Source organism: Falco punctatus (genome assembly GCF_963210335.1).
Source record: "Falco punctatus genome assembly, chromosome: 2".
NCBI lineage: Eukaryota > Metazoa > Chordata > Aves > Falconiformes > Falconidae > Falco > Falco punctatus.
The window spans coordinates 68,657,974-68,679,107 of record NC_137581.1 but is presented as its reverse complement, the minus strand read 5'-3'; the positions used below and the strand labels follow the sequence as shown (position 1 = coordinate 68,679,107).

At 37.9% G+C, this 21,134-nt stretch overlaps 1 protein-coding gene across 6 annotated transcripts in view; it reads left to right on the top strand.

The window, feature by feature from the left end:
* The first annotated feature begins 16 nt into the window (after positions 1 to 16).
* The window catches only part of TMEM182 (transmembrane protein 182), a 101,549-nt gene continuing 80,431 nt past the window's right edge, over positions 17 to 21,134 (top strand). For 5 of the 6 annotated variants that reach the window (XM_080377243.1, XM_080377241.1, XM_080377244.1 and 2 more), the window contains exons 1-4: positions 8,549 to 9,778; positions 10,167 to 10,266; positions 11,687 to 11,785; positions 20,510 to 20,647. In XM_080377243.1, coding sequence (XP_080233369.1) covers positions 9,638 to 9,778; positions 10,167 to 10,266; positions 11,687 to 11,785; positions 20,510 to 20,647 — 478 coding nt within the window. In that variant the 5' untranslated portion in view covers positions 8,549 to 9,637. Of the gene's footprint in view, positions 6,675 to 8,548; positions 9,779 to 10,166; positions 10,267 to 11,686; positions 11,786 to 20,509; positions 20,648 to 21,134 lie in introns of those variants that run through there. The other variant, XM_080377246.1, reaches the window with a different exon arrangement.

Sequence of the window (21,134 nt, the reverse complement as noted above, 5' to 3'; positions counted from 1 at the left end):
GGCGGGAACATGGAGGCCGCGGGGCAGGCAGCGGGCGCAAAGCTTAGTGTTTTGTTTGCGTTAGCGAGCGTATGCTTCGTATTGCCTCTTGTTCGGGCGAGGTGGAGGGTGGATAAGGATCCCTGCAGGTTTTGGAAGCCGCCGGGATCCCTGCCTCCCCCCGCCCCGTCGGAGTTTGCCCTCTTGGCCTCTTGTGTGTGTTTGTACGTGGAGTTTTGCAACCCGTCAACCTCGGGGCTTGAGGCTCTGAGGAGAGCAGGTGGGGTAGAGGGGCTCTGGAGGCAGAAACATGCCCAAGGAGCGTGGCAGCGGGTCCCCTGCACCGTTCTCTTGGATGCTGTAGAAGGATGGCTTGAACCTGCGCACCTGAGCCTGCCTCCTTCGAGGGGAAACGTGGTAGTGTCCCACCGCTACGGCTGTTCTTTGGCCTTCTCACAGGGCTCAGCCGGGTGCATTCATCAAGCGGTTTTGGTGGCAAAGTGTTTTCCTGCCGCCTTGTGCGGCTGGGGTGCTGCACCAGGGAAGGAGGACGTCCCGCCTGATGTTAGTACATGTGCTGCTGTGCTTCCATTACAGCCAGGGACAGCTGGGACTGTGGACGACTCTTACGTTATAATGTATTTGCATACAAAGAAGTAAAACAGCATTCTTCAGTCTCTGAGTTGTGCAGGTGGAAGCGACTGTCACATGCAAAATACCTTTATGCTGGAGGCAGGGGGGACTTTTTTTCTGTAGCTATTAGGCCAGGGATCAATAGACAGGCTGCAGTTTTAAATACCTTTAAAAAAACCCCACTTTCTAAAATACTATACTATATTACAGTATTATATATAAGAATAAAATATTTTCTAAAAATACACAAGCGAATATGCTTTAATAGGTTTTTAATTAATCTGTAAGATGAAGCTTTTGAAAAATTATGATTTTTAAAATTTAAAAGTTAGCATCAGTTGAGAAAGTTTGGTCTTTCTCAATCAATGACTGACAATAGGATAATGTCAGTTCTATCTTAATGTTTTCAGGAGAAATAAATATCACAGGATCAAGAGTCTTCAGCAGATTTAGGTCACAAATCTAAAAAGGGGAAGGGAATGTGATTTTCCTTATGGTTATGAAGAATTAAGCTAAAAAAACCCAAAACAAAACCAAAAAAAAAAACCCCAACCACCCAAAACTGGAAGGGAAGACATATTCCTAGGTAGGTAACTTGTAAGATACCAAGGCAAAGCTTAGTCTAGCATGTACATAGGGACAAAGATGTTATCAGGGTCTCCAGAATAACTCAGCTGTGTAATATCCCGGTGTCTGTGATATTTTATAGTTGGCTTAACCAATACATCCTATTAATTTAGCTCTTTAAGGCCACTTTGAATAACAGATCCTCTCAGTGGATATATATATATATTCTGAACATAATATTAATGGAGATCACAGTTGCATACAATTCCTCTGAAATGGACAAAATGGATACAAGGTATTGAAATATTAGAGCATCATGGGAATTGATACTACATTGTCTGCTCAATATTGCACTACTTTTTTCCTTGGTCATTTTAACTCTGATAAAATAAATGGAAAAAGCCTGAAGATTTGTCAGAGGGAACTATTAAAACAGGTGGATCATTAAAAGATTGGAAGAATTTAGGTACCTTAGGTACCTGGGGTATAAGGCAGGTTGACTTTTGTGCTAACACTGAGCCCAGGTGAAATTTTTGAGGTTCAATGTAAATGTTAGTGTCTTTAGTGTCTGCTGTAAGTCTCATATTGAATTCCCTGACAATGAAAACTCCTCCTTAGTTTTGGTTATTATTTCAAACTGTCTCCATGCAGAATGGCTTGTAAGGCAGAGAATAACCAAACTTTTTGATGCTCCAATAACATTGTCAGTGCAAACTTCACAGAGGGAAAAAAATAGAAGTCATATAGGTGCCTCTTCTTACTTTTGTACTGACAAACTTGATAAGATTATTAACATGCATAGTGCATATTACATGATTACTTTTGCATAATATATAAGAAAAAGGAATTTATATATAGTAACATGGCAAATAACTCTGTTGCCTTTGAACTGAAGACAGATGGTTCCTGCTACCTCGGAGGTTCCCGCTCATATTCTGTCATTGCAATTACAAAATTTAACATAAAGGGTCCCGAATAAAGAAATCTTAAGAGAAAGGTCCCCAAATAAAGTGATGGTATGACTGATAAGGAAATTGACTAACAATTAAAGGAATGAAATACAATGAAGACCATTTATCACAGTCTTAATGAAATTAGATCCAGTTTAGTATCTGTGGGTGCAGAATTGCATAGTTGGCTGACTAAAGGGAGAGTATCAATATAGTACATTTACATTACTTTACGGTATTTGACTTTAGTTGCTGCTTTAAGGTGTTTGACTTATTACTGGAGGATTCTTAAAGACAGTAGAACAATGCATATTCAGAAATGGCAAACAGCACATGGATTCAGAGTTGTTTGATATGCCTCCAGACTCTTTGTGAATGGATAATCTTCCCTGTAGAAAGGGTATGTCTAGATGGTCGTTTCATTTCTAACCCCTTTTTCCATGACCTGGAAGAAGAGTTGGAAACAAAATTACTGACTTTATGGACAATGCTAGGACCAGGAAAATTATGCAGGGTACTGACATCATGCAATCTGAGTTCTGAGCTTTCATGACATACACGTATTCCAAGTGTAAGGGCACAGCTGGAAACAAAGCATGATGCTCACTTAGGGGTGCACCTCGCTGTTGTGGCAGTTGGTGATTATAAGATGAACTTGGTAGTCAGAGTAAATAACCAGCAACCCTAAGTTTTTATTACAATTTGGTGCCCAAAACCTAAACTCCATCTTTTGGTAAGAAATAGAGGAACCTGAAGTAGAAAAGCAGGAAAGCTATTACTTTTGTATCAGTTATTTGGTCTGAATGCTAATGCAACATTGTGTCTAGTTCTGCTGTCCTAATTGAAGATGAATGTTAAATAAATTGAAGGTTATGAAAAACAAATATTGTAATGGCAGAAGGAATATTTCTTGCAGTGTTGAGCTGCCAGAGACAGAACTGTCCTCAGCCACCTTAGTGGGCTTTTCTTGCCTCAAATTACGAATTGGAGGAGAACTAGTTTGAGGGAGAATGTCTGAGGTTCAGTTTGCTGATGAAGAGAAGGGGCGAGGGTTATGCAGCCCTTTGCTAAAAACATCCATGGTGGTAAATGCTTGATGTCACCTGCCAAGCAAGGGCTTGAGGGATTGCAGCTGCCCTTCATCAGCCAGCTCTGTGGCTGTGTGTAGTCCACGCCATGATAAAGTGAAAGCAATGACAGAAGTCATCTGAAATCTAACAGAGTTTTGAAAATAAAAGATCCTTTCATTCCTTCTACAGGGGAGAAAATTTTAAACCTTATAAATTCTTAAATAAAGTTTGTAAAATACTTTTGCAAGACAGATCTAAGACAACTACAGCAATTTATTGCAGTAAATGGAACATATTCTTGGATTCCTGCATTACAAATACGTAAGGTCAAGACCCCCAAATGTCTAATTTGTCATCAAATTTAGTGAATCTAACGATGACTTATTTCATTCTGGTTTACCGCTTCAGATCATTAGGGTAACATTCAACAGTCATTTCAACTTTTCATATACAAATTGAGCCCAGTAGAAAAAGTTACAATCCAGTGGTCCAGAACATTTTAAGAGGTACTGTAAATGAACTTGAGTTTGGAAACTGCTGTTCATCTTAAAGACGTTTGAAGTGTAATCTCTCTGAAAAAATCTGCAGATTTAAGGAATGTGGAAAGGAACCTTTTAATTGACTCCACCCTCAAAACTATAAGTGCTCATGTGCACGACAGAGGCTTAGAAAGCATTTTGAAAAATCTTGTTAAAGGAAGGAATTATTTCAGACATTGGGCCTAGTTTTCCATTTCTGGAGTTTTCCATGGCACCATAACTAAGACGTGTAGCTTTCCAGGTTTAATTCCACCTGTGTTTAAGTTCCAGTTAATGTTTAACAGATAAAATAAATATGCCAGGAATGGTTTAGATACTACTGCTCCTGCTATGGAGCAGAGGATGGCCTGGATGACTGCTGTTGACTCCAGTTAATTTCCTGTCATACCACAGTACCCTTATTTCATAGACACGCACGCACACACAGAGTGCCTATGATTTTTTTAATTATTTTTTTTTAACATCAGGAGCTCTGTAGAAGCTGGAAGCGTGTGCACAGAAAGGGCTGGAGGCGAGTTCCGCAGGATTCCTGAATAAAATCTAAAAATGTGTACCAAAAAGTGTCTTGTGCAGTAGATGGAAGGAGTTCCTGCCCCAGAGTGAGATTCATAATAGCCTCCTGCTGTGGAAGGACCCATGTAAGATAGCAAGAAGAATGGTGAAGAAAAGTACAATTCTGACTGTTTCTGGGTTGTAGGTGTGTAACTGCTTCCATGGGAAACTTCATGGAACACATCCTAAAATTAGGCAACTTATTTCTGTGAAAATTGCACATGTCATTCCTTTAAAGCACTGCAAGGAACATTAATGGTGTTGGCCTGGCTTTCCTATAATTGTAAGAAAAGTTCAGAGCACTCACCAAGGGTGTAAGGAATTCAGGTGCACCTTGTTGTACCTCTGATGGTTCTAGTTTTCTTGCCCAACTTGCAGAGGCGTGGATTCACCACACTTTGAATCAGTGTTATGGCTCAATTAAAAAATATCATGCCTTCCCATATTTTTACCTATTTTATCCAGTGTAGATTTAATGTAAGATATAATGCAGAATGGGATATATGAAACAGAGTGACCCACGCACAGTCATACTAAAGTTTCCTCTTCTTTTCTGTGGCTGAATATATCTGTGATGCTTTGTAGACTGTCAGAGTCCTGAGCACAGAGAGGGTATGAGGCAGGGTCCAAATGAGATACACACCCTGCAGCTTTGTTCATCTGCGTGGCTGCAACTCTGTCACGTATTCCTGCAAATGCGTAACAATGGATCCTGGATACCTAAAAATGTGTAGATATAATGCCTCATAAAGAGGATTGGTCTTATTGATTTATTAGAGTTCCTGTTGAAGCTGTTGCTGGGATATGGGCTGCTTCTGTCCTTAGGTCAGAAGGAGGGTAGTTACCATAATTATCTCTTCATAAGCTTAGCATAGCTCATGTGGAATGAATGACTTCATGATACCTGTGTTAATTATGGCTTGATTTCATCCATGTGTAGAGGACTTACACTTTCTACAGTCTCTACTCGAGTTTTACACGAGCCAACAATGTGCCCTTGCTGCAAAGAAGGTGAATGGTGTCTTGGTCTGCATTAGGCAAAGCATTACCAGCAAGGCGAGGTAGGTGATCGTTCCTCTCTGCTCGGCACTGGTGAGGCCACACTTGGGAGTGTTGGGTCCAGTTCTGGGCTCTCCAGTACAGAAGAGGCATGAACATACTGAAGAGAGTCCAGTGAAGGGCCACTAAGATGATGGAGGGGCTAGAGCATCTGTACTGTGAGGGAAAGCTGAGAGAGCTGGGACTGTTCAGTCTGGATAAGAGAGAGCTCAGGAGGATCTCTTGAACGCATATAAATACCTGAAGGGAGGGTATAAAGACAATAGAGCCAGGCTCTTTCCAGTGGTACCCAAGGACAGCACCAGGGGCAGTGGGCACAACCTGAAACACAGGAGGTTCCCTCTGAACATCAGGAAACACTTTTTTACTGTGAGGGTGACAGCACTGGCATGAGTTGCCCAGGTTATGGAGTCTCCAGCCTTGGAGATATTAAAAAGCTTCCTGGACATGGTCCTGGGCAACCAGCTGTAGGTGGTCCTGCTTGAGCATGGGGTTGGACAAGGTGACTTCCAGAGATCCCATCCAACTTCAGCCATTCTGTGATTCTGTGATTTGTGGCCTGATTCACTGTAGTATTAAGATTAATCTGTCTCAAACTAGTTATTCCAGGCCCATTTTTAGTCAGTGGGAAAAAAAAAAAAAAAAGAAAGAAAGAAAGAAAGAAAGAAAGAAAGAAATTGCGCTTTTATGGCATGATTCATGCACGTTGAAGCAGTCATCCAAAAATAGGTCAGATGGACTGTGCTGTAGAAGTGCCACTATGACTGTAAAGGAAACCTGAGGTGACCAGTTTAATTGGAGACGGCTACCCTGCAGCTGTCTAGTGTTGGGTAAGGTGAATCCCAGCCAAAGATTTAATGGACAAGGTGTACTATACTCTGTATGTCTGCCCAGCATGCTGCTGACAATTGATTATGTGGGTGCAGTGGGTAACATACTTCCCAGCTGGGGAAGATGAACAGGATGAGGATCTAAGTGAGCAGGCAAGATAAACCATCGCTGCTCAGAATGTTTCTCTTCGGGAGTAAATGGGCATTGAGGTCTCAGGAGGACTATGCTCTGAGGCAGCTGCTGAAATTATTTCTTGGTGTTGGTGTATAGTGAGACATGCAGCCAGTTCTAAAATGCTGTTTTTAGATCATGGACATATCTGCCAGCACAGATAAGGAGCTGCCTGCCAATTCCAAACATACACACACGACATTTACTCAATCACACACAAATGTAAACAAGCAAATAAACAACCTCCGCCTCCCATAAACTAATCAAGCTTTTTTTTTCCTTCAGATGGAAAAGGAAGAAAGAAACAGCCTGCTATTGTTTTGGTTTGTTTTTTTCTTCTTTTCTATTTTTAAATCCAAGAAGGGGCTGAGATACTATATTGAAGCTGGAACTATTTAGATACATAAATAGAGTATGCAGATTTAGGAGTTCGTTTGGCCCTATCTGGAACTAATAACAGAAATAAGATCATCAAACTTTTGCCAGGCTTGTGAAATGAAATTGGAATCCATCCATTATATGGGGGCCTTCAATCTTCACACTATGGATCAACAAAATCAATGAATGTTGGGCTTAATTGGCCAAACTGGTTCTATATTAAAACTGATCTAGTTACTTCGTTGTCATTGTAGTAGGGATAAATTTGGCTAAGTCACTTTGGTTTAAAATGCCGGGCTTTCTGTAGAAATTTAAGAGTTTTGGAAGGAGTTGGGAAATTATTTTATATAAGATTCAGAACAATGATTGCTTTGGCTTGATAAGCTTGTTCTCATTCTCCCTGCCTTGAAACTTTCTCTATTCTATTGAGGAGCCTTCAGATTTTTAATTTAGTTGAAGAAAAAGTACCCTGAGACTTTCTATAAGTATTCAAGTAATTGATAACATGAATTTTTAAGCTGACATAACAAGTCTTAACATGGTTTTTGATTCTTTCCTGACATAGCCTGGCATAATACTGGAGATGTTGGACTATTTGGAAGATAGAATTGCTGGAGAATGTGCCATAAATATGAAAGAATAATTAAATTAGATCCTCTCAGGATGAACATGCTAAACTGAGACCAGAATGCGTGTACAGTATATTAAAAATAAATGCTTGTACTGCACAGGCAGTGATTCAGCTGTCATTCGAATTCAGTGAAACTTTTAATGCAAACTGATTTCAGTGAAGCTACTCATGAAGGTAGGTTACTGTCATGCAGAAATGGGTTCACAGAGTCACTGATGTATTTCTGACCTGAAGCTGGGTAGGTGCAATAAGACTGAAACCAGGCATTTTATTTCTTTTATTATTTGTGCTTCGGTGGCTGAGTCAGGTGGCTGGAGTTCTCTTTTTACTTCTGATATAATGTTGAGAAAATAATTTTGCCATTGTGTGCTACACTTCCCTTAGCTACAGGTATGAATAGCATTGCATAACCATCTCTGAAAAGAGCTTTGAGAATTATAGAGTAAAGCATGAGTGTGAAAAGTGTTTGTATTATTTTCATGGTTAGGATTCACCAGCTTCAGGTTTGTCCCCTTTTGCAGTACTCATACATAATTCTGTTTCCAAACATCACTTTCTGCTATAGCATAGTGAACTGCATCAGTGACTATAAGGGAAAGCAAATATAGCAGAAAGAGTCTAACTGAAAATTCATTTACTGTTTTGCTTACACTGAAACTATGCAGTGCAAAAAGGCCACAAAAAATCAGATGTGCTTGCCTGTAAAGTTAGTATAGTATCAGGTTTGAATAAAATATGACTTGTAAGAAATGTGAATATGGTGTTTGACAGATAATGTAGCATTATTAAACCACTGAGGACACATCTGGTTCATCTATCTGGAGATGAGGAGAGGTGGTAGAAACAGTCTTTTCCTTGCTTTCCTTGGGCACGCTGGTGCACTATCCAAACAGACCCTGGGGTATTGGAAATAGGAGTCCCTCTGGAGACCTTAGTCTGTTGCAGTAAAATTTTGTGATAAACGTTTTCTGGAATGAACTGACTTCATCCTTCTCTTGATCCCAGCACTTCCCAGCATGTTATTATTTTACAAGCCAGTTAGCTAACTTGTATTAGCTTGTATTTATTGTAAGCCTTTATTATTATTGTAAGCCTATTGTATTATTGTAAGTAATATTGTATTTATTGTATTTATTGTATTGTATTGTAAGCCAGTTAGCTTACAATACAAGCCAGTTAGCAGTTTTCTACTCTGGTGGCAGATAATGCCAATGAAGTTTTATTGGGTAAGGACTGCAGGATCTGGTGCATAGTATAAACTCAACAAATCTCTACAGAGGCATGCCCTGTAATCCACTAGAGATGTTTGGGAAGGCCTGTTTGACATGAAAAGAAGCTGTTGAAAAAGCTTTTTTCTTGTGCAGTGAGTCCTGGCATTTAAATGTATTACCTCATCACCTTCCAAAATGCCCAAAGCACATGTATGGGAAAGTATAATCTTTTTCTAAAAAGACTGAAGTCTTTTTTATTAGGTGCTGGGGAGAATTATTAATTGCATGTGTTTGTGATATATGCAAATAAGGTGCATGTGAATAAATAAAGCAGTTAAAAACTTAGTTTAGTGTTGTTAAAACTATTACTTTAAGGGTAAGATGTAAATTTAAAAAACTAACTATATTTATAATAAAGGTTAGATTTTTCAAGGGCATCTCCACAATGGCTTTGCATCTTTTTGCAATTTTGCAATTGGCTACCATGTGTTAAAGTTCCATAAAAAAATCTCAGCTTTCATTTAGTAATGTGACTTATAGTAACTTGCAAGTGTTGCGTGTGTTTCCTTCTCTACTAGCAGCCAAGGAAACATTCACCACCTAGCCTGAACTTTGGAAGTCCTTGCTGCTTCTGTGTGCTCTGTAACGCAGTTCACGTGGATGGACAGAGCCATTGCAGCTCCCATCTCTATCTCCACTGGTGTTGATGCACCAGCTGCAATAATATTTCAAGTCAATCCCTGATTAGTTAGGGGAAGGTCAGCTATTTCTGACTGGCCTTGCCCAAACAGAAACAGAATGAAGCTCTGCCATCAGTGTCCTAAAATAGAAGGCCTTTTTCATCTGTCAGGCTTGACTCAGACACATGGAACACTAATTAGGAGACACGAATCGACTCGCAGGGCATTGAGAAGAAGGGCACAGGCAGAAAGTCAAGTGAAGAGAAACTTCTTCAGCTATGCACTGTATTCTCCAAACAGCTTTTTAGTCACTTTCCCAGTAATTTGATTTATTTTAGTGTTTCTTCTTAAGAAACTAAGCGGGTTTTTTTAAGAAAACTTTGATAATGAAACTGAGTGTGGGGATTTTTTTTGGAGGTTTCTTTGCAGCTTTGGGGGTTTTGCTTTTTTTGGTGGCATTTGGAACTGATTATTGGCTTCTTGCTACAGAAGTGGGAAGGTGTTCAAAAGTACCTGAAGATGCTGGGGTTAGTATGGACATTTTTATTTGTAATGAGAATTATATATGTAGATTTCTTGGAATTGTTTATTTTGCAAGAATTTACTTCTGTATGAACGTTGGAATATGCTCATTTTGACCTGGAGGCTTACAAGCCTTCTTTAAAACCTCTTGTAACCAGTTTTAATCAACTCTAAAATGTATTTGTCTTTTGTGATACTACTTTTGCAACATGACATTCTTTCAAAGGAAGTATAACTGTTTGGATATGCTATAGCTAGCCTATATTCAGACAGGCTGTTTCATTATGATGGTGGTGGTTTTTACTTCAACATTTAATTTCAATTGAATTTGATTTCTTCAGCCATTTAAGAATTGTATAATGTCTTCCTTTTAATTTTTTTCCCCTCCCATAGGGAGAGAAGGCCACTTTCCATCATGAAGGTTTCTTCTGGAGGTGCTGGTTTAGTGGAGATGTAGGAGAAAATAATGCCAGTATGTGGAATTTCTGGTACAGTAAGTAACTTTTCCCTTTTACACCTACAGTAGTTTGTTCTCAAAATTGTTGGGCTCTTTTTTCCTGTCTTGTGAATCACCAGGTTTCATATGGCTTCTTTGGTGATCAGGTTCTTCAGCTACCCTAAAATAAATTCTTGACAAACATTTTTGTAATCTATACTAAAGGAAAGCCTGGGAAAAGTATGTTTACATACCACATGTTTAACTTTCAGCTTATGCTGTGAGTGTTAAGGCTGCCCTGTTAACCTGAGTCCATTCTTATCAGGACAGTCTCCTGCCACTTACTGTTAAACAGACTGTTTATTTCTGATACATAGGGAAAAGGAGCTTAGTGGTTAGGATGGTCCATGACTTTTTGCTTGGAGAGTTTCTCCAACTAGTTCTACAAGTGGGTTAAGGAGGGCATGGGCGATTCCACTGTGAAAATGGTGTAGGACACATCATTTCCAGAAAAATTCCTCTACTAAATTCAAAGATGACCCTTTGCTTTCTTTTACTACATGCCAGGATTCTGGAAGATCAGATAGTATTTTACAACCAAAATCTCCCATGAAGAAGAGGTCAAGCAAAACTTCTTTTCCTGTCTTTGACCATACCCCTGAGGTACAGAGCTCCCTCTCCTTATTGCAAGATTTCCACAATCCTTGTGAAAAGCAGGTGCCATCATACGAATTTGACTTCAATAACCCATATTTTACTCAATATATTGCTTGGTCTTAGGTGTCAAATGTAATATTCACTGTAGTTAATTTCTCCTTGTTATTTATCTGGAGAATTCTGTGGTCAGAAATCTGAAATTTAAATGTGGCTTAAGCTATAGTCAGCCTTTATCTTTCACAAGGAAGAAGGTGATGTTTTACATGCATTTAATATAAAGGGTGAAATTACCCTTCTCTGGGCCTATTGATTCCATAGACTAAACTCATATTTTTGGGGACTGTAAACTTTCTGAAGATGCTTGATATTTTTCATTTTTCTTTCACAGAGAAAAAGTAATTTCCTAGGGTGTTTTTGTTTGGTGGTTGTTTGGTTGTTGTGGGGGTTTTTTTTGGTGTTTTTGTTGGTTTTTTTGGTGGGATATGCAATAATGAGAGGGACATAATTAACCCTCACAAGAGAAAGGTACATATGCCTATAAAAACCATATGTATGCATTGCATATAAATTGCTGTGTGCCTTTGGCAAGGCTGCTTTACTGTTCCTATAGTACAAATCTGTGTTGCCCTTTAAGGAATACCGCTGGCTGGATAACCAGGCTGGTATCTCTCACCAAACCAAATCCACTGCTAGCTATTACCTGGGAAAGAACCTGGAATCTCGACCTATGAAACTCAGTTTGCCCATTTGAAGAAAAGGCTTAAAGTACTTTATTGTTAAGGCAGTAAAATAGTAATCTTTAGCTTTCTTTCACTTTTAGCTAACCAGTCACCTTCAAAGAATTGTACACATGCTTACCTGTCACCATTTCCTCTTATCCGAGATGAACACAACTCAACTTCCTATGACTCTGCAATCAGTAAGTATTTTTTTGGCTGAAAAATGCATGGATACAATGCCTAGTTTCAGGAAAACAGTTTGGATGCTTCAGTATAAAACAGCCTTATCGCTCCCCACAGTTTAATTAGTAGAGTTTTGGTTTTTCGTACTTCTCATAATTTTACAACATGCATATTTAAACCACTATTTAGCAAAGCACTTAAATGAATGCTCAGCTTTAAGCATGATGGCAAAGTGGAAGTAATTTCTAAAAAAAGAGACATTTCCTTTTTAGTGCTTTTTTCTCTGACATAAAAAGTATCTTCCTTGGGCTGAATGCATTAAACAAGTACTCCTTCTCATGTATTCCAGTAAAAATGTTTTTCTGTTAAATAAATAGCCACATGTGGAAATATATTGCATTTTTATGTTATGAAGAAGGAGGAGAGGGGTCTTGATACTGTCTAAGTTTATTCAGCTAACTCAGATATACTGCACCAACTGCTGCATGTGCCAGTTTCTCGCCATTGACATTATAGGGAGCTGAGGCACTGAAACCACTCTGAACAGTGTGTGCTGTACATGAATAATGCAGTCTAACACTGTAGCAATGGGCAGTTTTGGTTTTTGAACTAAACTTTTTTAGAGAGTATATATATTCTCTATAATAGTTTAGAATACTGTTAAACAGAGATACTAAAACTGAGAAACTCTAGTTCTACAACAGAGGTACATATATAGATGGAAGTTATGCAGTAATTGAAAACTTTATGTTTGAATAATGCCTGGAAAGCCCTGTTTATACAACTCTTAAAAACTACTTAAAAATATTTGTCACATTTCATCAGATCAAGGGCTTTATACAGACGTATTTGAAATAAATCACTTCTGATACCTATTTCATATGACTTTTAAAATAACCTGTGATGTGTGGATGTAGCATGTCTCTGAGCAAACTGGCTCGGTGACTTAAGTGATCTCTTCATGTCCTGAAACTATAATTGTGCCTTTTCTAACTTTGAAGTGTCTTCAGAATCCAACTTTTATGCAGCAGACATGAAAAAGAAAATAAGTTGGACTGATAATGCTCCTATTAATCTTTAGAAATTATGAACTGTTTGTCTAGGAAGAATTCAGACCTCATTCAGAGATCTAATCTGTAACTTCACAGTGCATCTAGAACAGTTTATCTTTCCATTTGAAACTGACAGAGTCATCAATTCCTAATAATCTAGACAGAGTTTGTATTCCACCATTCACTCATACATTCATAAAGGATCCTCAAATTGTACTGCATGATTACACAGAAGTGGACAAACAAAGAATAAGGAAAGGAGAAGGAATATCATCAAAAGTTTAATTAATTTTAGTTAATGTTTGCCAAAAGAACCAATGCTCAAATATAATTTTCCTATCTATATTTCATATTAGGAGATTAAAAATAGACAGAACTGTACTATAGATGCTGTCCCAAGTAGAGTATATTCAGAGCCATTCCTGCTGTATAAATAGATACAGTTGGATTGCTTTTGAGCTCATTAAAACTGAAGAGGGTTTTTTTTAATGCCTCCAGTTCATTTTCAGCATCCAAGCTGAGTTATTTACTGGAGCAAGTATGCTTGTTCAAGAATCTTTCACAACTTTTTATGAAGAAGGTTATGTCATCATCTCTTCTGTTAGTTCAAAATGTGTTTCTTCTTTATTCTAGTTTGACAGTCCTGCCAATGATACTCTGCAAATGAGTTTTTAAAACCTCGCTGCAACTGCAGTTGCTAAATTAAGAAATGCTAGAAGGTTATCCTCTTCTTGATTCACAATGGAGGAAATGCTTCTCTGTAAAAGCCAGGGGCAAAACCCCTCGGTTTGATTTCACGAAGAAGATTTAATCAACTATTCGTATATCCAGTTGGCTGCATCTCATACCTTGCATCAGCTAAGCATAGAACAAAAGGGCACTACCAAAAGGTTGAGGTTATTGTCCCTTTTTTTGGCTCTGCTTCTGTTTCTTGATACAACAGTACCATTTTCATGGCTCATAGCCATATTCACTTTTGGGGGATAAAAAAAAATCTCCCACACAGATGTATCACTGTGGTGTTAGTGAGTCCCTCAAGTCCTATTTTAATTAGGAATGGATAAGAAGAAATATTCTGTCATCTGAAAAATACTTAATTTGCTTTTTGTAGAAAAAAAAGCAGTTAAATAAAATCCTTTAAACTTGATTAGAAAAATCAAACATGTATGTACAACACATTTTTCTAAAATTTCTGACTTTCTGTTTACAGAACTGTTAGTTTCTGAGCAAGCAAAGACAGGTGACTTCTTTTACAGACTGTTGGAATTAAGAGACCTTTGGGACCTTGTCAGAGGAATTTGCATTTAACTGCAGCCCCTAGTGGAAATGCAAGTTTGGTTTGTTGGTGGAGTGCCATGTTACCATCCAATTAAGAAGGGCTCGGGCAAAGATAAGTTTCCTGAAGAACATAAAATCTGTGATGATTTTTTGAGTGCAGTGTCTGGACCAAGTTCTCTGTTGACATAACTCCTTTCGCTTTAGTATCAGTAGGAATTTGGCTCAGAGCTTTTCTGGGCCAGAATTCAAAAGAAGCTCAATCAATTCCCTCTTAGCTTGTTTACATCTTTTTGTATGTTGGTTTTATGATGTTTGTGTGGTTTTTCCTAAGATTCAAAACACTGAGGACCTTGAAGTTCAGTGTTATAATATACCTTAGAAAGCTTTAGGCCAAAAGCTTGGTTCATCCTGCTGTACAAACCCGTGAGCTCTTGGTGTCCAGAATTATAGCCTTAGATGGAAAGACAGAACAGTCTACAGTGATGCTTACATTGGAGATTTGAATGCATGTTTTAATGTCTCAGATATCTTTTCATCTTCTCTGTCAGATGCATGATCAGTTTCAAAGGTTTAGACAGCACTGCTTTGAAATTGCAACTTGCTGTATCATTTAACCACAGTTGTAATGATTTTGTTAAATATCTTGGCAGAGTATAGAGGTCTTCATCTACCTGCAGTGTAAGGTGTGGCCCACAGCTGTGCTAACCATCATTTATGGTTAATGCACTTAAAGAAATTTGTAGGCCACGTCATTTATCTTGACCTGAAACAGGCATCTAAATGAACTCAGGGGAAGCCTGACTCGAGTGACTTTTTGTGATGGTACAGTGGTTTATAGTGACAGCTGTTGTAGTGTGCAGCTCTTCAGTAGACTTAGACAGCACCTCACTGTGTTGCCAGCAAATTAATTTATAGGAAGATTCACAAACGTGTGCGACAAACTACAACCTAGGAATAAAAAAAAATAAATTAGCCCATACAATGAAAGTGCCAGAGTGATGACCTCTACATTCTAAAATAATCATACATTTGTATAATCATAATCAATTTGGTTATCCTGTCAGGCTATTTTGAAAACATAATAATATAGTACTTAAATAATAATTCATTGCTAGCTAGATTAATGCATGGTATCATGTCATTAGATTACTTAACACTGACATTCAAGGATTATCACACTTCTATAAAACTCTTTTACTAAAGGACAATACTAGGCCTGTTTTTGAAAAATGAACAAATCCTTTCTTGTACAAGTAGTTCTGTTAGTTATAGTGAGATTATTCTTGAGAAAAAGAAGTGCAAAATCTAGCACTCAGTTAAGTCATTAATTTTATTTTTGAGAGGTTTTTTTTTCAACTTGATTTGGACATAAACAATAGTTCCTTAACTGTTGTAAATTGCCCCAGTGCCTTCTGAAGCTAAATTGGAAGCCGTTTAATTGGCTGCACTGACACATTAGTTTAATACTCTGATTTGTAGCTGCTAATACTTTTTTCCTGACTATTAGTATCTTATTTTGTCCAGTACTGGGCACATTGCCAGCATTTGAAGTAGTGCCTAATATAATGTAGAATACACAATGTTTATAGGACTGAAGTGAAATACTGGTTCAGCAACTGTTAAATATAAAATGGTGTGATCAAATTTATTGGCAGGTTTGTTACTGGGTTGAAATTGATGTAGGGTAGTCCAGAAAATATCAGCAATGAAATCTGAAAATAAAGATTGTACAGTGAAATGTTAGCAGTAGCCTATTTCTAAGACAAAAAAATACTGTTTCATAACACAGTCACAAAATTACCCATGAGAGATTGTAATACAGTACATTTACTAAGGGAGAACTCCCCAGCTACCAAGCAGTGATAAAGCAAGAAGTATTTAAAAAAGCATTGTATTAATACTGTGAATATTGTATTTGTTTTACTGTTAAGGTTATTAAACAAAAAAGATTATTACTACTAAGGGATAGTAAAAGGTACTGAGTGAAACTGAGAAAAGTCTTGCAAGGTTTACTGCATTGCCAGGTGTGTCTTCTGCACTGCTGATGAGATCTGTGATCTCATTTACAATTGTTTATCTGCAGAGGAGATACTCTTGATTTCGAGCAGTTCAGGCTCTTCACCTTTCACTGTATTTTGCATTATGGGTGGCGATACTTTTGTCAAAAGCATTTTGATATCTCTTACATTAAATAGAGAGGTAAAAAAAGACATAGTCTAAAATAAAATCCACAGTCAAATCACAGGAAAGCTTTAATTCAGGATGTGAGCTTGTGGATGAAAATTCAAGGCAACTTTTCCAAGTCATTTTGCCTATCGTTAGTAATGTTTATGCAGCACTGTACTCACACGTGCTTCAAAAAGTATTTCAGCTTTGTAATGCTTATAATATGTATTTATATTAAATTCCATATTAAGTGGCTGGGTTTTTTTGTTTTTTTTTGATAGGCCATAGAAAGTGTATGGGCCGATGGCTGAGATTTTAAAACACTTGAAGCCAGCAAGGTCAATAATACATGTGGTATGGTTTCATGAGGTTGATGTTAATATCTCTGACAGTAGATGGGTGTCACATTGTGTCGTCAGCTAACCTGTTCCTTAATAACCCGTTATGGAGCTTCAGAGGTGTGCATGGCTACTAAACAAGTGTGTCTTGTAGGTGACGCAACTGTGTAACTTTGTGAAATGTATCTCTGCTTCTCTTTCACATCATGCATCAGTAGCATCTTAAAACATGATTTTGTGCTTCAATCTATAATCAGTGCTGGGGTCTAGTACACTAAAAAGGGGGGCTTTTGATAATTTTCAACCATTTCTCCAAAATTTGGTCCCTTACTCAAAACCAGATACTTCTTCTAGTTTTCAAATGATGCAGAAGTTTCCAGAGGGATCCGAATTAGGATCTTTAGAGAGAAAAGCAAGTAGCAAGGGAAAACTACAGGTCATGCGGTTTTGGAGGAATATACTGCAGCTATAATATTCCCATAGTATACAGGCCGAACGGTGCAGAGCTCAAAGACAAGTGTACTGTCTGTACTCCTGTTGTAGTTTAAATAGTATTTTATATTTAGGCTTGCCTGTCACTGCCAAGGCAAATGTTGTACCCAACAAAGGGGCAGCTTACCAAGGCAAGTTACAGAACCTTCTGTTTAGCACCTTGCAACACAAGAGCGATGGTATCCAAGATTATTGTTGCAGATAGGTTTACCTTGGACTCTGTGGTAGTGCTTGTACTTTATTTGATCTGTTGTAGGGAATACTTGGAATAATGCATGTATTTGAGGTAGCTAACTCAAACATATCTGTGAAGTACCTTACAGAGGCAAGTACTCCTTGTCATCTGGACCAGAACATGGGCTGTGTTATGAACTGCCTCAGTGGGACTTGAAATGGTGCAAACTTCTGTTAACACTTTGTGTGTATAGGTACACTGAACCATTATTTCTTGAAACAGGCTGCTTGGATCACAACGGCAGCCCTTTTCGTGGGATATAAAGAAACATAATTCAAAGCAGCATCCTCTGTTGCATTTTGTCTGTCATGGTTCACCTCAGAGCGGAAAAGTCTTTGACTTGAAGAGTAAGTTCATTCTTAGGAAGGTTTAATTTCAGCCAGCTCTTTTGTGTTCATCTACAGATGCCAGCTAAGCTAAATGACAGCAATAGGGCTGCATTGTAATTTTGAAAGATTAGCCCCGTAGGAACTGATCTTGCCCATCTAGGCAGAGAAAATCAGAAAAGTGGTCTGAGCAAAAATGATCTAAGTATGAAATAAGTGAAGCCTTCTTTGCAGAAAAATGGTTGCTTTTTAACTCCCCTAATAAAGAAAAAAGTCTACATTCTCTTAGGATGGTTCCTCAGGCCTGTGCCACAAATGATCCAAATTACTTGCTGTCTTGCAGATTAGAGGGCATAGTCTTTTTCTTGGAAAAATCACAGATTTGGGAGCATTGCAGACTTTTCCTCTGTCAACTATACTCTGTTTTCTAATTGTTGTTTAATGATGGAGTTAGCTGGATAAACAAGTATTAGAATCATCAGTATTTATCCATGATTCTGTAGGGTAAATAGTTATTTCTAGAAAAATACAACGGAAGCTTATTTCAGGTGATAGTTAGGTCAAATCAATATTTCACATATAACGCATAAAATAATTATGCTGTTGAGCAAAGAAACATCCTTTCAGTTATATAGTTACAAAGAGGTTTAAAAAAATGTTCATCAGTTACATTTGTGCTCCTTTTGTTTTCCGTTTTCGGGAATATTTGAACAAATCAAGCTTTTCTGGTAAAATTTCACTAAAAGCAGACTTCAAAGCTTCCTGTATGAAGAGCAGATAATGAAACTGGATACTGATTTTGTAATGCTGGAGAATCTTGTGTCCTCATCCATTCAGAAAATAGAAACAGTGCTGTATGACTTAGGTGACTGACCATAATGGTATCGAAGCAAGCTTTTTCAAGGTCCATTTTGGCCAACGTGTCCTATTATGTAGCATGACTTTGAAGTACCTTGGGCCATCTATGTAAAAGAGTTGGGTGGTTATAGACTGATTTAGAGGTATTAGGTTTTAAATGAGGAAGTAATGTCCCATGGACTTGGGGACTGCAATGAAGCCTAGCAAAGTAGCCCCATGAGTAAAATAATATGAAATTGCTTCAGAAACCCAACACTGAAGGACTTGAGAGATTTACCTTTCTAGGTCTCCATTCACTGTCCATTTGCATTAAGTGAATCATTTAACTATGTGTTTAACTTTAAACAGGTGCCTAAATCCTGTAAGAGGTAGAGTACTTAAAGCAGAACACCTACTTAACTGCTTTGCTGAGCCACAGCCTTATTTCTTACCTACTCTTTCCTTTTTTGTTGTTGTTGTTGTTGTTGTTGTTGTTTATGTGGAAAGAAGACTTGTATTGGATATGAACCAAAACACAATTTTAACCCTTCTGCCAGCTACTTTCAGGCACATTCATCCTTCCTGTGCCTAAATATGCTGACCAGTGTGGCGGAAAATTGTCTCTGAATGTTTGCCTGGATTATAAAGGATGTTATTTAGCAAGTGTGGCTAATGTGATGTGGTGAATGTGATGTAGCTAACACACTTACAAGGCTGATAGAAGTAAGATGGTGTATACTTTAACATGAGTTAAGATGGTCAAGTTAAAAACTGTAGATTTATGGAACATATTAGTGGGAATGATAATGAATAGCTGATAATGTCTAGCACACCTTCAGATTTCAGATAAGAGCAAACCCAAATTATTCCAAAATAGCTGGCTCTAACAAGCTGTATGAATTTGAAACTTTCAGGATACGAACTGGTATAATAGTTGCTTGGTTGTGTTTTGCTATAACAGTAAGTAGGTGCTGTCAAATGATAAGTGGCAGTTTCTTTTGTGACTCACTTTTCCTGACTTGCCAGCTGGCTTATATGCTTTCCCTCAGTTGGGTGGAAATGTTTTTCACTGACTGAATTGTCAGTGCTTCAAGATTTTCAGATGTGATGATGGAAATCTTTGCAACTCATAATTTTACTAATGGGTTGTGTTAATGTACCAATTTTTAAATTCATGGGAAAAATTTATGTCACTCTTGTAGCATTTGTAAAATGATGACTTTGTTAAATGGATGTGCAATTAACCAGCTAAAAAATAATTGTTAGAAAGACTCTTTTGGCCAGAGTATGTCACAAAACTCTCGGCTCATTTATCACCAGCTGCATCCATTAATTCAGCACTGCTTGGCACTGTCTAACAGGGGCTTCTGAAACATCACATTTTAAATTTAATAAAATACAAAGAGCTTTAGAGCAGGAATAGACTGGTTTAAAATACTTAACTGTTTTTCAGAAACCAGTTTACATTTTTTGAGTTTCTCCCCCCTCCTTCTTCAGATTTCTGTCTATTGAATGGGACTATATATAAGGACAATTATCCAGCTGTAAATTGTAGAGAACTTACAGACTGCTATTGCTGATATGGTCTGAGCACTGAGAATGTCAAGATATTGCAGCTCTCTGCTTTTCCCAGACAATTTTGGTAAAACAATTGTATCCTGTCAGTCCAATCATTTATCCCAAAGAATCATTGCTACAGCTTTGGTGTACCATTTTCTAAAGAGCATAAATTGGGTCAAGTTGCTATCTTACTAATCACTGCTAAACACTGAGCAGACAGATTTCATTTGTGGTAACTTACAACCTATTTTCCATGTTCATTAGGTAGGGAATGGCATTCAAACCTAATTTGGACCACATGATATATAATGTATATGTACAATAGAGTAAATGTTTCATTCGTTAATAAGGCAAGTGAAAAGAGAGGGAGAAAAGAAAAATCTTTGTTAGCCAAATGTGTCACTTGTGCAAGTTCTAAAAAGTGTTGTATTCTTTTTCCCTTCTTCACTTGATCCAGTTTACCGAGGCTTCTGGACAGTTCTGATGCTCTTGGGAGTGCTCACTGTTGTGATGGCGAGTTTCTTCATCATCTGTGCAGCTCCCTTTGCCAGCCACATTCTGTACAAAGCAGGAGGAGGCTTTTTCATCATTGCTGGTGGGTATACTGTTTGCTTTAGTAAATTAAAGAATAGAAAGGATGAGGTATTTCTTCTGTTTTCCTTGACCCAAAACTGTAAACTGTATTAAGCATGGTTAAAAGAAAGAAAAAAGCATACACTTCTATCCTTTGGCTTGTGGAGTGCCTGCCTGGAAGACAAGTCTTCCCACAGTTATTTAGCCATGAAACTATTCTAAAAGCTATTTTTGGATTAAGACAAAAAAAAAAAAATCCAGGACAAATGATGGAATTCTATTGCAATTTCAATCTACTTTTTCAGCAGGAAAAAGAATGCATATTTAGAGATGCTGCCTTACAGGATTCTCAAGAGCTTTAGCTAAGGAAAGGATTTTTTTTATCAGTGACACAAAAGGTGATTATGGTGAGCTCTAAAGAAATTGGAAAACAGAGCACATTCACATGACCAATATAGGAGAAATGTTTTGGATGTGATTGGAGTACACAAAATAGTTGTCACATATGA